Here is a 17,993-nt window from a genome sequence, read left to right as displayed (position 1 = left end):
GATACATTATCAGCAGAGTGAAGGCACACAGATAAGGTGCAGAGATTGTGTTTAGGGGTCCTGTTTGGCTCGATAGATAAAGCGCAGCACTAACGCTGCCAGGGTTCGGCCTTCCTCTCCCCGGGTAAAACATGTACAGTAGCTGGGAGGCAGCAGGAAAAACCAATCCAGCGGCACCTTGAAATGAACTCGTTTGAGAACGGATTCGGGAGCAAATGAGCCCCACCCTTCAAACCGAATCCCCCGGCCTGTGTAAATAAGCCATCAATGGCTGTCACATAGCTGCTACATTGGCCAGGACAAATGGAGACGCGGGGCGCTGCCTGGGCCGGTGCTGCCGACTGTAATTGCAATCTTTTAGACGGGAAATGGCAAATTGCTCCTCTCATCATTAGCAACCAGCTAAGACAGAGAACAGACACGCAAGCCTGCAAACATAATTATAATGACAGACTGGGAGGCAGGGTGACTGCTGCGACTCCGGAGAGCATGGGGAACGAATCCAGGGCTTTCAGGAGACCGCTGCAGATTCGGACGTATCTGGCATGGGCAGAGCGGTCCCCGGAGTGTGTTTTCCTGTGTTTATTTAAATTCACATCCTGGTAGCGGGGCTGTCCCGTGTTTACCTATAGCAGCGACGCGGCGGGAGGCTACTTACTCGTGCAGGCCACAGACGGCGGGTCGGACAGCGCTCGGTAGTAGCCGTCCTCGCAGTCGCAGCGCCAGGAGCCCTCGCGGTCGTTGAAGCTGTGCGCCGGACAGCGAGAGCACTGCAGGTCCTGGGAGGAAGACTTGTAGAAGCCGCGACCGCACGCTGTGGAAGGAGAAAACAAAAAAAGTATGAGGCAGGGGGAGAGAGGAGGAGGAAGAGAGAAATTGGACTAGTATTATGGGGGGGGATCTCATGTAATTAATGAATTACTCCTTAACCTCTGTGTCTCGTGAAAACACATTTGCATGACATAATGAAATTCAATGAAATCACCGGTTGTCAGCGCTACTGGTCAAGATTTTACAATTTGTCACTTCCTGATTTAGCAAAACTTGAAATTTGCGCTGAAAATGGCTTTCAAAACCTTCCCCTATAGATTCCACTACTGCCTCCAATTTTCATGACAGCAGAAATATAGAAATCACATGTCTAGAAGAAGAAGAAGAAAAAGAAATCACTTGCCACAAACAAATTATGGCTGAAACAGTTTGATTCACACAGGATTAGTATTACCAGGGAACCTTTGTCTTCACCAAAATATAGAATTTTTTTTTACTTTTAAAATCCCACACATGACGTCCTCAGGTGACATTAGCCCTGTGCGAATGCAGCTGCACAGAGGGTTTGGTTCACACTTTATGAATTCCCGTCATGAAGAGGGCATGACAGAACAAACCATTATGAGTGTGTTCACATCTCGAAGCTTTGAGTCTTTGGATCAGCCCGCCCCTCAGGCTTCATCAGCAGGCTGAGACAAACGCGTTCAAAACACATCAAAAATATCCCGTCGGAGCCTTTGCCCCGGGAAAGACGACAACCTCTCCCTTTGAGAGAAAAATAACAAGGCTATTTGAATTCTGACGAATCCTCATGCCGGTAAAGAAGTCGAGCTTGTTTATAACCTAGTCCCGTTTCTTAAAAGGAAAGCTGTTCAGCAGAGTAGGGAGACACAGTAAGGAGTGAGCTTGAAAAAAACACAGACATATTACCTTTGACCAAATAGGTGAACATGAGCAGGAAATCAAAATCAAGGAATAATCTCCACTCCACCATAGGCATCACTGGCTATGTGGTCAAATAACAATTGAATAATTACGGCCTTGATTTTAACTACTTGGTCACTAAAATTAGACATAATTGCTGTGTCCCAAGAGAGCCAATCAACAGAATGACAAGTACCATCAAGGCAAAAATGTCTACCAAAAGCAGAAGAAATGCAAACGGCAAAAAGTAAACAGCACAACAAATACAGTGATTCATAGGAGCAGCATTGTGAATCACATGTGCTAGTCAAGTTCACGTTGAAGTATTAGTGAACAGTGAAACGTCTATTTCGGGTCTGTCTTTTTCCGCCTCAGTGCTTGAAGTCGGCTAATCCACAGTGACCCGCTGTTTGTGGAAAACCGAGCTAAGCCTGGTGAAAAACTGCAATCTAGGCCACGTGATTTCTTAAACAATCTGCGGGAAATCTATACTTCTGTGAATAGGTCTGCATACAAACTATCAAATTATACTCAAAATGCATTTTTCATGAGCCGCTGGGGGAATGAGCAATGATTTTCATACTAGGTTCGCCAGTTTCAGATCTCTGTTACGCCGTTTTTTTTTTTTTTGGTTTGTTTTTCGGGGATTCAAAATATTGGCCTATAGCTGTGTGACAGGTCTAGGATAAGAAGGATGGAGGAACCCGAGTTTCCTCATTTTAACACTTCCACAGCAGCATGGAGAGAAGGCCGAGGCACTGGGTATCCCCATTTCAGCTACATGAAAGCCCTGTCATTCTCTATTTATCGCACTGCAACAGCCTTGTGAAACAAGACCTTTCTTTTTTTTTCTTCAGGAGGAGGAAAAAGACATGATTTTATCTCTAATCTTTCTTTACCTGTGAGAGCTGGTAATTGAAAACAGAGCCACGAGGCTGCGAGCGGCGGGTCTTGAATGCTGACCGGCCCGAAACATACACACTCCCGAGTCTGCGAGCGCTTACTCATCATATTTAGCTGCTCTTACTGTATGTACAGTGCTGATCTGAGATAGCATTGGACAAACACCAGAGTAATGCACGTCTTGTTGCGGTATCTGATATGGTTAAGTAAATATTCCCCAGTGGATGCCTGTGTTGATAATGACACTGAACGGCTCTCTCTGCAGCAGGTTAAAGATTGGCCAGATGCCGTTTAAGAGGCTGCTTTCTCCCACCATGCGAGGCTGTTTAAACATTCTGATAAGCCGGCATGTCTGTTTGCCTTTGGGTTTCAGAGAGCTCATCTGCTGGGTGGCCAGTGTGCGGAGGGGGAAAGCCCGGCAGGGACCGGGGCCTATCTCCCGCCGCTAGTGCCACTCCAGCGGATGAGAGGATCCACAGCCCAGATTAAGACGAGCACAGGCCCCGGGATGGGAGGGCTTTCAAAGAGTCAACACAACTTGAACTTGAAGAGTTTGCGCGCAAAACATGGTTTATTTTCCACGGTTTTTCCGGTGACAGCCCTGTGTTTATCAATGTGTCTGACTGGGTCTGGCACCCGGAAATGTTTACAGAAGCAACAAGGCGGCAAATTAGGCCTCAAAATCAAATGCCTGTATGACATGGGTAGCTAAGTATTTCAGCAGCCGCCGTCCTGTCCTGTCCTCTCCTCTCCTCTCCTCTCCTCCTCTCCCCACCACTGGCAGCGCATTGAGTGACAAGTACAAACACACCCGGCCCGGCCCAGCATTCCTGTCCCAGCAGCGCACACACACACTGCTGGCGAATTCCCACTCCTGGCACCAGATGCTGTAAAGACACTCTTTCGCTGAGATGCCGAACCGCTAGGTGAGATTGCATGATAGTGAGTGATAGGTTCTTTGTCTATCGTCCCTGCAGCAACACCCCCCCCCCCCCCCCCCCCCCGAATGAAAATATCTATGAAGCAATCAATTACAGCAGGTCTGTTCACCCTGTAGCCTCCTTAACTGACATGACTGACACCCTACTGACAAAATACTGACACGCAAACACGTTAAAACAGTGTTCAAACCTCCTGACACTTCACAACTTGCACTAATTTGACACAAGGACTTACAGACCAGGTAATTACATCGGTGAGGATGAAGCGTATGGCTGGCGACTACTTGAAAAAGGCCTATTTTTGTAAGTCTGGTCTTCTTCTGGCAGGCGGATAAAGGCCCGACTAATGGCTTGTGCTTGTTGACACAGGCCCACTAAAAAAGCGAAGCGCGCAGACACAACAGCCACCTCATTTACGACACTGAGAAATTAGTCAGTCCTCAGAGAAGCGGGGTTGAGGTTAAGCAGAGAGGGAGGAAAGAAATACAAGTCTTACATTCCAGCCGGCTCCTCGGCAGGCTACAGAGCCGGCATCTGTAATTTCCCTTCCAGTGGTCAAGCACTTTTCATTCAGCGATGGGGGGGGGGGGACAGGCTGCAGTCAGCAATTTTACACAGAGAGAAGAAGAGTGAGAGAAAGGAGAGGTCCTCGGAGCGCCGGGATAGAGACAGTCAAACACTCCTGCGACTTTAACGTCTCGATCGCAGCGCGCGTTGGGACAGAGAGCGAGACAGAGCAGCCTTATCTTATGCAGACACACACACACACGCGGAAAAAGGAAAAATGGATTTCTGTATTTTTCTAAGATACTGGTTTATTTCTTTTTTCCTCTGCTGCCAAGCTTCTTAGCATTCTTGAATTACGTCCAACTTCTCTCACGCTCTGGCAGCGGGACGCATGACACTGTGGATGAGGGACAGAGCGGGAGGGGGAGCGGCAGTGACCTCTTACGACAGCCTGACATATCCCTTCCCCGGGCCAGAATAGAAAATAATTATTTCCCTTGTCTGGGTGTGACGCCATGGCACTTGGGGTTTTTTTTCCACCCCTTCGGTTAATCTTGCCCCTTTGCTGACCGATCGGATTTCAAAAAAAATCTCCCTATCGCTGCGGAACAACGGCTTTTCTATGTATTCATCGAGTCGCAAGACACTGGAAAACAAGCTTCCTCGCTCGCTCGCAAACCCTCAAATCCAATCAAGGTTACTATCCTTATTACTAACTGAGGACAGAGGGCACTGGAGGGTACAAACAGGCCATCTGAAATATTGAGTTTCTCCCCCATCTGTCTCAATGTGCTGCAGTCGTGGTTCAAAGCGACTGCAGTGTGTGGGAAACGCAGGAGATTTCCCCCCTCTGTTCTGCAGACTGTGAGAGCCGGAGCGAGATGGACGAGCGCGGGCCTTTCTGTCTCCATGGCCCAACCGTGATGAGTCCTGTCAGAGCCGGGCCTCCCCCCCTCCTCCTCCCCCCGGCCACCCTCCCGTCCGGCCTGATTATGTGTTAAATCCGCCCGTGTGTGGGGATGGATGTGGAAAGAATGCGCGGCGCGGCGAGCGGAGCGGGGCTGCGGAGACCCGGGGAGAGCAGCCTGGAGATAGCACCCCATTAGAGTGATAAAAGAGGCAGAGGGAGAGAGCAGCCGACAGGACCAACATGCAGGCCCCGCCGCTGATGAATGCCAGGTGGAACGGGTCAAGCGCGATAAAGGAAACAGTTTATTTTCTTATTTCAAAAACACCATTGCTTTCCTTAAACAGTCGCCGCGGCCGTGGCCGCTGCCGCTCCGATAGGGAAATGTCTTTATAAATATCAACTATAAACACAGCGGCGGTACGATGGGAAGCCTGTCGTCTGTGGTTTTCAATGAGAATGTTTTCCCCCGGTGTCTTTTCCTCTATCTGCTTGATTTTGACATCCAGTGCTGAGCTGGCCTAGATGCATAGCTGTGAAAACCTACCGCATTTTCTCCCTCCAACTTGTTGTTTGATCAATTCTATTACTCTGCAACTCAATGTTAATACCGCCATAAACGTTCTCAGTCAGCAATTTCAAAATGCCCTGTGTCTAGCTAGATGTTCAGACAACCATGAAATGCTATTTAAAAATCCCACTCTGGGTTTATGTTTTTTGGTTTTACTTTCGGGGCATACGATTAGGACCATGACCACGCGTTATGACTGGAGAAGGATGTCAATAGCTCTCACAGAGCTGATTTCTAATGCATTAATGTAGCCTAAAGGGTACGTGTGTTGCTCTGATTAGATGTGACTTATGTTCTTGCCTCAATAAATAGTAGGCCTGCATGTGGACATCCATCAAGCTCTGTTTACTGGCATTTTATGCACGCTGAACTATAGCGGCATCTCTTTTATGGACTAAAGCCTGTGGTATTTTCCACTGCAATGTAGGAGGCAGTATATCTTGTGAGTAATTTCACAGCAACGCAGGCGGACCTGGGCGAAATCGTGGCTGAATATATTTCTAATACTTGAAAAAACAAAAGGACTGCTGAATTTATTTTATCTTGCAGGTGATGTGGCTGTACACCTTAAAGGAATACATGATTTATGTATTTAGCTCACTGCAGTGCTTGCTGACGTTTTATCATACTATGTATGTTTATCAGACGACACAAGCTACCTCTGATTCATCTAAACTGCTGCTGATATTCTTGCTGCACATCAGCAGGATGATAAAACAGCGTCTTTGCTGAAATGTTTATTATGGCAAAGAATTATTATTCCTTTATCTATTCAAATACCATATTCAAACATGTTTTGCTTGGGTCTGAGTGATCACAGTAACACAGGAAGCAGCAGGTGTTTTTTTAGAATTCCTCTCCATCTAACGTAGCCCGCTGCACAGCTCTAAATCTCCTTTTTCTTTCAATAAAGCAAGAGAAGCTGAACAGCTGGGTTTTTGCCCGCAGACATGTTAATCTCCCACCTAAGAGAGGCGAGGCGCCTACCCAGCTCCTGGAAACAGTGGCAGAACACACAAAGAAGAGGAAAGAACTGAGGCCCTGCTGGAAATCTCTTCGCGGGACAGAGATAGAGTTTCAATGTCAAACCCCTCCAAACAAGCTCATTTCAAACACCTACACCTCCTGCGGGCTGCCGATGAAGAGGAAGCGAGAACGCGGCTACAATGAGGAAGCGAGGGAAAAGAGAAGTCAGATTAAAGGAGCCTATGAAACATCAGTTTAAATGGTTAAAGAATCCGATGTCATATTGTGCCGGATTCTCCCTCCGCCCCACCCACACATACTTGGAATGGCTCTGTCTGCCTGGTGCTGCACTCCACACATACAGACAACCAGCCCATTCATCGGAGGTACCTGTGCTTAGCGGGAGATAAGTAGCTTTCCATGAGAAACAAAGAGAAGATTAGCATTCCCTTACACAGTGTTGGAGGGCACGCAGCTTTGCCCTCTAAGCAGGGAAAACCCAAAGGAAGTGCCTGCTTGGTTGTACTGAGCAAAGATCAAAGCCAGCTACTGATTAACTTATACTAAAATTATAGCTAATGCGAATGCTAGGAAGCTATAACTAATGCTACAGCCAGTCAAGTACTTTTAGTTTGTCCTAAAAGTAGGCCAATTTGGAATTTATTAGCAAAATAATTAACACATCATCAGGCCCAAGTCAAACTTTTTTCCTTCCTTTTCATGTTTCAAAATGAGTCAATTGAACTTGCATTGGCAGGGAATTATAATATCTGTGTAATTATACTGCAAGTGAGAATACTGCCTCTTGACCATCATATTTTTGTTTGCTTCAGCTTGTTATCCTCTCTATGAAGCAACTAACTTTAGCCTTGCTCCCCATTATCACAATGTCAAAACTCAGGATCCGGAGAAAAGTGCTAAAAACTACGAAGCCGAGGTCATCTGCTGAGGCTATGAGCGAAACAAGCAGGAGAAAATATGAAAATAATATGATCTCCCTCCAAAAAGACAACTGTTTCAGCCGCATTAGAGCCGCTGCTGACAGCAATACAAATTATAAACAACAAACTTGAACACCTGTTTCCTCTTTCAGCTCGCTGGCTGATTTACTGCATGGATTTGGGGGTGGAAAATGAAGGGCATTTTAAGATTAAATCCATTACATCAGTGCATTTATAGCCTCTCGCTCTGCCTGAGCAGGAACTGTATCTTGTATCCGCACAAAGTATGTCTTCTTCCTAAGAGGCCTCCACTTCTTTAATTTATCATGCGGTGTGAGCTTTTTGAAATGGATTCTCAGTGACATGGAAAATGTCCCTGCCTAATCGTCTTTTGTTTAGTTCATTTAACTCACATGGCAACGGGAGCGAGGGCCCTTAAGGCCAGCCAGGCGGCTACCTTTAATGGAGGAGGTGGTCAGCTCTAAAAGGAGCTCGGCTAAAAGACTCCACAGAAGAGACGAGCCTCTGCTTTTCTGGGGATAAAAGCAGGGGGTCCAAAGGTCTGACCGATCCAAAGCCCCCCCCGCAGCCGGAGCGAAATCAGCACTGAAAATGTCCCCAGTCAGCAACTAAGCATTATCTCTGAATTGTGCCAATGCCTACCAACCCTCCTGACCCAGCCCCCACCCCCCGTCCCAATCCCCCCTGGTCCCACTGCTGTGACAGAAAGGCATGGAACAATGTCAAACCAGCCGCTAGTCCCTACAGCGGCCCGGCCCCTGTGGCCTCCCGACACACAAAGCCGCCGCTTTGCCCTCAGATGCCCACGAGTGCTGGTGCAGATCCGGGCTGCTCTTAAAGGACAATTCATCATCAATTTATGACGCTCAGGACGCATTCCAGGAGTTATTTTGTGATGAAGTGTTGTAATTTACTTTCCTGTTGTCCCCACTTTCCTTCTCGCCGCCTCGTCTGCTTCTACCTCAGTTAGTGATGTCCTACATTTCCCAGAATGACTTTCGACAAATCCCCAGAGAAAGGGGGGATCTATATGCTGTGTTCCTGCGGGTGGAGAGAGCGATAGCAATCGTGATAGCGTAGTAAGTTTTTCCAGTTGGAAAAAAAAAAAAAAAGTGAGCGGAGGGAGAACAATGCCGTGCCCGGTTGTTCAAATTACAAAAAGAAAACAGCCATCAAAGAGGGAGTTGTATTTCAGTTGTATTTACGCTGCTGAGAACAGATCCAAAAAGGTGGAAGCTGCATTCTGGTCTATTGAGGCCACTGTCGATGGAGAAATTTGGGTCTCGGCCTCTTCTACTATTATGGATTTCTCCCTGTATGATTGTTGAACGTTCGTAGAGAAGATCTTGCTTTTTGTCTCTGACGGACTGACACCAAAACGTTACCATTTGCTGTTGATTTTAGAAGATAGATAGACGTCACATCATCTGGGAGTTTAGGGTGGATTTGTGAAGTGACGATCAACAGACAGCACCCAACTCTCCTGTCAGTGACACATTCACAATCACAACAATCATGATAATTACGCAAACTTACGCAAAAAGGTCAAATTATTGGGTTTGGGTCAGAAGGCTGAGAGTGTTGAGAGTGTTTTTTAATTGCAAAATCCACATAAGACTTAAGATTCTGCCGGGGTAATAACTCAGCGTAGACCTTCTCATTGTCTTCCTCACAACAATATATCGCTATATTCCTCTGCGGTGCGTTTACTCCGTCTAACCCCTTGTTATGAGAAAAGAGAGTTTATTCTGCTTCTCATTAGTACAAACCAAACCATAGTTCTTTCCTTAGAGGATGCAAAGAACACAAAATGTTTGAAATCGTGATTTGGCGATCTATAATAAACAGTATTCATTTTAATTCCATATCCAATGTCCCTTTTAAATATACACTACCACTTCCAAATGAGAAGTAAAAGAAAAAATAAGACGTTTCCCTGGATACAAAGAGGACTTGCTTCGGCTGGTGCCAGGCGGGCTTTCTGTGGGAGCCGACTGGCCTGTCAACACGTCAAATTAAATACAAATGCTTCATTTTCCATACAAAAAAAACCTTCACTGGGAGGCTCATTTCCACAGTCGGTCGGCTTGTTAAATATTTGCCTCAAAGTCATATTCATAAATTGAACCGCACTGATTCATACGCTTAGCTCAAACATGGGGCAAAGGCAAAGAAACAAAAGTCCTGTCATGACTAATTATTTGCTCCGACTGGTTTTCAATTTTATAGATATCATATGGAGATAAAGACGGATCAAAAACGGGGCTAAAACACACAACCTAAGCATAGAGAAATGCGCCTGAGAAGGACAACAGACGGCCGGTGTCTGGTCACTGGTAATAGGTTTCTCCCTCACCTGTCTTCATAAGCTACGGGAACTGACTCATGCATATATGAATTTAAAGCAGTTGATGGTAAAGCCTAATCCACTCAACAGTTGTAGGGGCACACACCTTGTTCAGAAAACACTATTAGAAGGCAGTAGTTCAGCATCAAAAACACATCTCATGGCGTTATCTTACAAATGCCAGCCATCTAATGGCTCTTCTTGCTTGATGTTATTTCAAGTCAACAGGAAAAAAAAAAAAAAAAAGCATGAGAGCTATCAGTCATCAGTAAACAGGTCTTGGAATCTGACCCGCCAGTCCAAATTTGAGGCCCTGCGTTACGTCGCGTGAATAGACAGAATGCAAGTAAACATTCCTCATTCTCACGCAAACAAAGGCATATGGTGCGATATGTTGGTAGGAGACTTTGTTAACCCCCGAAAGGGAGACCTTTGTGACTTTGTGTCAGATAGTGTTATTTCCAAGGTGACACCGGGGTCCACATTTGGCTATGCATAAGGTCAGTGAATATTAACTTCATTTACACATGGCTGCAGACGGGCACGGCCCCACAATGGAGGCCTGCCTGTTGTGCTTAGTAACGTGAGCGGCCCGGCTGACAGGACACTGTCAGGACGGAAGATGGATGATCGCAGCAGTTGACCCCTGATCGCCAGAAGAGTCACCTCTCCGGCCCCCTCTCTCTGCATGACAAAAGAGCCCTCCCCGCGGAGCGCCGGCCCTCATCTCCACTTGCACTAACAGGTTCAGACATCACCATCGATCCCGCTTCCATACCTCTTGCAATTCTAAGCTTTGCCCTTTTTAGCTATCCAAACTGTGGCACAGATGTCTTTTTTGTAATTGCTTGCCTGCTGACTGGTTGAGAGGGATGTGATCAGACAGGCGAACTCCATGTCAGAAGACAATGTCTCTGGTGTTTAGTGCTGTGTCCCTGTGGCATGGGGGGTGAAAGTGATATGTGACTGGGCCGGGGGTCTTGCCACCTTAAGAGGCAGCAGGGAGGGCCGTGTTGTCGGTGGAGCTGCCCCTCTGGGAGGCTTCAGACCGCTGGCTCTGTGCTTCAATCTTCCTTTAAGAGGAAAATCAATAACTTATTACATAACTTCACACTTTTTCCCCCCACTTACATCCATAGCAGGGAGAGCAGGGCTTAAAATGTGCTTAGGGTGGCTCAGCAGCAAGAAAACCTGCTCTTTCCTCCCAAAGATTTGTGTTAAAATCAAAGAGTGCTCTACAACACAGAAGGTATACACCAGCATGAACATAATTCAGTGAGAGAGCGTGAATGTGTGTGTTTATATCTGAGTTTTTGTCAATTCGATATCAAGCAGTTTGTTTTTCCCAATCACCCAAATTATACACAAAGCTTTGCCGATCTCTTGTATGAGGCTGTACACTGTCTATCTCGAAATCCTCCTCAAAGTGATCAATTTTAAGACAAGGGGGGACTGTCAGCCATATTGGTAGGAACATCCTGAGCATAGAACACCACATCTGTGTGTGTGACTGCTACCTGCCAGGCCAAACAACAAGGAGGAAAAGCCCTGGGCTGTGGAAGAATGCTACTATTCACAGGAAGCAGACACTGGCAGTGACAAGACAAGCTACCATCCATCACCAAATTATTTCAATCTTGAGTGATTTAGGTCCATTTTGGTCTCCTGTGGATTCCGCGTGCAGCCGTCATTTGCATAATTAAGCTCTGGTAGCGGTTGTAAAAGACAGCCATTTGGTGTATTAAATTCACACCTTATCAATCAGGGGAGCGTCAAGATGCATGAGGACCTCCTGACTCTTGGCTTCCTGGCTTCATTTGAAATGCTAAGTGCAGCCTTTCCTGCCCGGGCCGCCTGGTGGCTTCCATACACCTTGGCTGCTGCGGTCAGACCCCGACTGCTAGGCCCGTCCCTCGGGGGCGCGATCATCAATCAGTCTCCGACTAACTTCTGTCCCGACTCCCTGACAGCCGAGATGGATGGTGCCAGCGTCTACAGGATGCTGTATCCTCTCATTAATTCTCTTGTTAGCATGTAGCGATAGCGGTAAGATAAGGCATGTTTTATCTGTTTACCCCAGATACAGGCCTCTGCCTTCTGGAGTAAAAAAAAAAAGTTAGGGTCAACGGTTAATTATTTCTCAGGCAGTAGTTACTTAGTACCACAATGATGCGATGTGTCAAAATTGGACAACAGACATTCCCGGGATTGAGCAAAACAAAGACACCAATGTCTGTCCACAAGGGCCCTCTCTCTCTAAACGACTCAGTGGCTCCATTGCAACGAGTAGCCACCGCTAAACAGGACCAGCGAATGAATGGGCACTATTTTAACACCACGAAGCGCCTCGCAAAATGAACCCTGTGCAGGCTGCGGGACACTTCAACTGGCCTTTTTCAACACCCATTACACTGAGGCCAGTGAGCGGGGCGGCGGGGGAGAAGAAGAAGAGTGACATTTACTGCCACAGATTGCCACACAAAGAGTTAAAGAGAGACAGAGACGGGGAGGGAGAGGAGTGAAAGACAAGCGGTCCCTCTTCGCTGACGGTGATGAATGAGTGGATCACAACACGTTTTGGAGGAGGCCTTTGCATCCACAGAGGGGGCTCCTCAAATGACATGACTGACAGCTCAACTCACTTGCTCCACCTGCACCCCCCTCCCCCACCCCCACACCCCTGCTTAATATTTCACTAGGCGGCCATGTTATAATCATAGGATCCTGCAGATACTGAAAATAGGACAGTTCAGGACTATCTTTTAGTGAAGGTGCAGCATCAAGACGAGGCACCGTCAGAGAAATCAACTCAACCGAAAGAAGCTGTACTTTCACAGAGCCAAGAAAAGCTAGTCCAAGGTCCAAGAGGCAGGATCTCACATTTTTTATCGGTCACAGCCACTTGGACTTATTGCGCTGGTATTCAGCTGATAGAAATAGTTTGAATAGCTTTTAGATTTGTTCTGGGGAAACTACTGAATGGACAATTTAATGTCAGTAGAGCCGCTAGAAGAACTGCTGATGGTGCACCGTGATTCTCATTTTATTTAGATTAACTACCCCTTAATACAAAGGCCTCCCATGCCTCAGTGGAGATAAAACTCATAAAGGTGCAGTGTCAAGACTGGAAATTGATCCACATACACACTAAGGAACTGTTTTCAGGCATTATACTCAAACGGTAAGCTCACTGTGCAACTGCCTATATCTACAGGTATTTGTTTTAGTTGACAATTGAATCGATTAATTAATACAGGGATGCAACAGCCTTCTGTTCTGAGAACATTGAAGGCTCTGAACACAATAATAAGGAAAGGAGCAGGTAGCTTAAATTACTTTGAAGTGCAAAGCCTATTGCCTATTATGTTGCTTTGTTTTCCCGGTGGAAATAAATCACCGGCTTTTTTTCACCTAAGGGCACAACTGTATCTTCCATCTATGCATACTAAAATAACAAGAGCAATAAAAAAGGAACTCCATGGGGTTGAACCAGCCATACCCTCTTAACATTAAGACATAGCATAACTTGAGGCAGGCTGCGTTCCTCTAAATTACATGGCCTAATATATTTCATTAACACACCTCCCTCAGTGGGGTCCCTAATGGATGACAGCATGGCATAAAAGCTTGTCTGCCAGGGTCACTAATTTGTTCTTAGACGCATTCCGTTCAATTATTACTGGTCGGTGCTCCTCATAAGCTGCTTAGATTGAGGTTGCCCACTTTGCAAAAAAAAAAAGCCAGGCTGACAAGGCAGGGCACTTAAGGTCTGTGACCTAAGTCGCCCCCTTTTAATCCATAGTGATTTTTATCTTTCAAGTCAGGTGGCCACTGAAAGTAATCCTTTGAGCAATTAGAGTGACAGAAAACATTTTATTGTTAATTGCCGTGGCACGATCCTGCAGATCATGCGCCGCAGCGACACAAGAATCCGAATCCACCGAGGCTGTAATTGCGCTTCCTGTTAGGCTCCTTCATAAATATCCTGAGGCCTAAATGCCACAGTATGGCGGCTATTTGTTTTCCTTCTCTGTCAGGGTCATTTGGCCGGGGCAGAGAGATACTGAAAGATTGGCTGGACTTCCTCTAGACCTGTGTATTCTGCAAGTGATTGTCTTGGCTCGCTGCCAGCAGGAGAGAGAAGTGCTCAAGCTGAGGAGCACGGAGCTAAACTGAAGAGTAAGTTATTATTTAATCCCAGTGTCAACAGAATCACGGCTATAAATTAAGAGCCTGATAATCAAACAATTAACATGGATTCCAATTATTACATTGAGGATGTCTGGCCTCAATACTTTATCCATCTTTACTGCTGTCAAATCAGCTAGTTTAATCCCATTTGCCAACAAAACTATTCAGCTTTGCCTAAATTGTCATTTACCTGCTTTGCATAATCAAAACACAAATACTCCCCAGTTTATTGCTTGTTTTTCTTGGCTTGCCTTTTCTTGTGTGAAATTCAGGATGCCCCTGACTGATTTCTAAAAGTTAATTCGACAGGAAACAACTCTGGAATTTGCTAATGGCTAAATGTAATTACTAATAGAATAAACTGTTATACTATGACATGATCAAAATTGGAGTTTGTGATGAAGGCGAATAAAAGTGCAACAACTCACGTTCACATGCATCTCCCTTCTGATGAAATCCTGCTTTGCATATACATTTCCCAATGGGCACCAGCCATTCTCCTTCGGCGCTGCAGTGCATCTTGGGAGAGTTGTCGGCCTCCTCCTCGGCGTCGCTCACACACGTGCCCTCGACCTCGACCAGCGACGAGAACTCTGATCCCGTCACCGTGTCTGGGAACGTGGCCAGGTTCTCAATGATAGACCAACACTTCTTGTAATAAACTTTGACAGAGACCAGGGCGATACACGCCCCTACATCCTGGAAGGCCAGGTAAAAGCCCCGCCTGGACAGAGGGCCAATTATGCGCACTTCAGTATTCAGCTTCATCTTCCTCTCACCCAGGTCGCCCTGGGTGAAGCTTTCATCTGCTGCGATTGTGTCAATTTTCACGTACTGGCTCTCTCGTAAATTCCTGCCAACCTCCGAATCGGTTTCCTGGTAATACAAGTTGAACGTCTCCTTGCAAGTCCCCACCACACCGGGTAGACTGTTACAATCCCTCAAGGTGAACTTCAGTTCCACAAAAATCCTCTGGGCATCGCCCTTCTCTATCCAGTTAGTCCGAAGCCAGTTATTCTGATTGGGCTCCATGACCTGGCAAACCTGGTATGTGCGAATGGGGGTATAGTTTTCATCCAACCCGCTGATCTCTTCCCACTGAAAGAACAAGACACATTTAGTCCATTAAGGAACAACTTCTTGAAATGAAATTAACTGATAATAAAATGTGAGTTGGAGTAAAGCCATCAAAATGAGACAGACATAAAGATGTTTAATGATTGGCAATGAAGCCTAAACTAGAGATAATTACAGTGTAATAAATGTGACAAAGGTGTATAAGTGTGACATTAAGAATAATCCATGAACATTTTTTGGGGCAATTCTACTGATTTCAGACATTGGTGAGAAATGTAGTGCTGTGTGCGCAATATAAAGCACAGAATGAGGGGAGATTATAAAAATGTGATGCAGCAAATATGTTAACCATTAATGTTAGTTGAATTTTAATCATAAAAAAACATACATGAGCCTTTAAACGATGATTATGTTGAATTCATCTGCTTCGGCTCACATTTTTTCTTAGAAAGTTTCAAGAGGCAAAGCCTATTTTAATCATGCGGGCAAGTTGGCAAACTATTCTGGGATGCTTAAGGCCTTTGTGCACTGAATGTCAAAAAAGCTAGAGCTTTGAGGCAGCCTTTCACGTACTTTATCTATTATTCTCGCAAATTTGAGAGAGAAAAGTCTGTGAGAACTGAGGAATACACTGCAAGGTACCTCAGCGAGTGTCTCTGATCCCTATGTATATTTAATTCCCACCCAAAAATATTATTATTCATATCACAGATGTGGGACATCAGAGAACTGGAGAAAGTAGATTGGTAATTCATCCATGTGCCAGTGATGCGGTGATTCTGCAGACTTACCCCATTGGGAGGATAGGAGATCCACTCCAGTTCTGTCTGCTGTGCCTTGGAGTCCAGCAGTATCACTAGTGACAGGGGACGAAGAGGCAGGTGGTTAAATCTCACCGGGCACTGGGGCTGCGTATTACTGATAGGCCACACATCTATAGCGCATATACCCGTGACCTAATTTCTATAGCAGCAGCTAAAGCAAAACATGCAATAAACCTATATGCTACAGCAGACAGGTCCTGGTGTCTGCAGGTTCACTTTATAACCACTGACACGGCGCGTGAGGAATGAATACAGACACACACTACAAACACAGGATACACCAAACACCGGTCAGAATATTTTTATATATGAGGGGAATTCATTACGCATAGGATTTAGGCGCATTGTAAAGTAGTTGTTGTGGGTTTATCTTATGTATGGCGACGCAGTCAATTTATTAAAACTAATTTCAAAGTCTTTCTGGTGCAAGTTCTTGCGTTAAGGTCAAAGGAGCGCACCTGTCTCCCTCCCGACGCATACAGGCGGTTATGTTGCGGAATATTTGAAGCTCGAATCGGCCATAAAACAATCCTGAAACCATCTAATTGGTGGCTTGGTCGTTAGGCGGTCATCTGCGCAGGGAAATGTCTTTAATCAAACTCGGACGACGCTTGTTTTATCTATCTGGAAGCGTGCGAGAGCGCAAAACGTCAAACACAGCGGAATTTAATAAAACAAAGTTATTTATAGCTATATTCAATATAAGACTGCTCTCCGAGAAGGGATTCTGCCAGGACGCACCGCCGACAAAATTGCTCCTCTCCCCATCTTATTGGAAACTGTCTGGTATCGAGGTAATTTCCCATCTACGAAATCCCGAGTATAAACACAGGTTTTACAATTCATAGCAGCAATTAAATCCAGTGAAGGTTGAATGCCGCGCTGGGTTATTATGCTATAGTTTTGGTGGTAATCAAAATCAATACCGTGTGATTTTTACGCAAACAGTCCATATAATTTCATTAATTTAACTATCGACTGCAATCTCATCAATTAAACGTGCCAATTTTCCTGCCCGTGTTCATTTGGAGTTGTTTAAATCCTGGGAGCATTTCTTCTCTTTTCCAGTATTTTAGCGCCTCTGATTCGGGCAACTTCAACGCCGCTGGCAGAAGGCTTCGCATCAGAACAATCTGCTGTATTTTCCTTACAAGAAATAGACTAGACAGGACGAGACGAGGCCACTTTGGAAGAAATAACCCTCCGACTGGGTTTAGACGGCTTACTCCAACGAGCCTGGGACGATCGACCCGCTGATATTACCTCGTCAGTCGCGATAGATTGTAAATCTATAATAAGAAGGCTAGTTAGAATGTCCGCGTATTTGCATTAGAATAAAATACAAACATTTACTTCTGCGTAATCCGTATTCTACAGCGTTTAATTGCCGTGCGTAAAACACCGAGAGGTCGCTTGTAACAGCGGAGGAGTAGACAGCACTGTCATCCCCGCACACTGGCTTCATGTAATTGCGCTTGTCATGAAAAAAAAAACCATCCATGTTTTTTTTAAACTTTTGACATAAACGAAGAGTTGAATAATCGGAAAATACAGCAAAGCCCTCGCGCTGCTCGGTCCGGACACATCTCAAGGCGACTGGCTCAATTTCGGGGGATGTCATGTCAGTAAACGCGATGGGATGGGAGAGAGTCAAAACTTTATAACTTACCTTCCTTCGCATTCTGTGCTTTCCCAGTGTCTACATAACAACATAAATGAAGGCAAAATGTAATCCACAAACACGGAATCGACGTGGAAACCATGGTGTAGTCGTAAATTTTAATCTAGACCGTACTCGCTTTGCCACCGTTGCGTGTGCTTCCCATTGACGACACTAAACCGGCTCTATGTACAACTATCCGCTGTTCCCCACTCAAATAGCGTCGGCGGCTGCTGGGCGGAGACTGGAGCACAAGTGATGTCACTCAAGATGACTGGCAGCAGAACTGTCCAATCAGACCCCGGGGAAATACACGTCACGAATCCCGAGGGCCAATGAGAGCGTCGAGGCGGCTATATGCGAACGCAAGGAGGAGAAAATGTTGTCACAACTTGGATTAGACATTTTTTGGTTTTCTTGAGGAAAAGGGCAAGGGATGCTT

The 17,993-nt window shown here is 45.8% G+C and overlaps 1 protein-coding gene across 7 annotated transcripts in view; it reads right to left on the bottom strand.

Moving 5' to 3' along the window:
* Positions 1-17,716, bottom strand: part of epha7 (eph receptor A7) — a 66,019-nt gene extending 48,303 nt beyond the window's left edge. For all 7 annotated transcript variants that reach the window (XM_071899252.2, XM_071899254.2, XM_078290102.1 and 4 more), the window contains exons 1-4: positions 17,561-17,716; positions 15,859-15,923; positions 14,419-15,088; positions 659-814 (exon numbers count right to left, since the gene is read on the bottom strand). In XM_071899252.2, the coding sequence (XP_071755353.1) occupies positions 659-814; positions 14,419-15,088; positions 15,859-15,923; positions 17,561-17,654 (985 nt within the window). In that variant the 5' untranslated portion in view covers positions 17,655-17,716. The remainder of the gene's footprint in view (positions 1-658; positions 815-14,418; positions 15,089-15,858; positions 15,924-17,560) is intronic.
* Positions 17,717-17,993: the final 277 nt, after the last annotated feature.

This window comes from Centroberyx gerrardi, chromosome 18 (genome assembly GCF_048128805.1).
Source record: "Centroberyx gerrardi isolate f3 chromosome 18, fCenGer3.hap1.cur.20231027, whole genome shotgun sequence".
NCBI classification, from domain to species: Eukaryota; Metazoa; Chordata; class Actinopteri; order Beryciformes; family Berycidae; genus Centroberyx; species Centroberyx gerrardi.
Note: the sequence above shows the minus strand (reverse complement) of the source record. Positions and strands in the feature narration are given on the sequence as shown.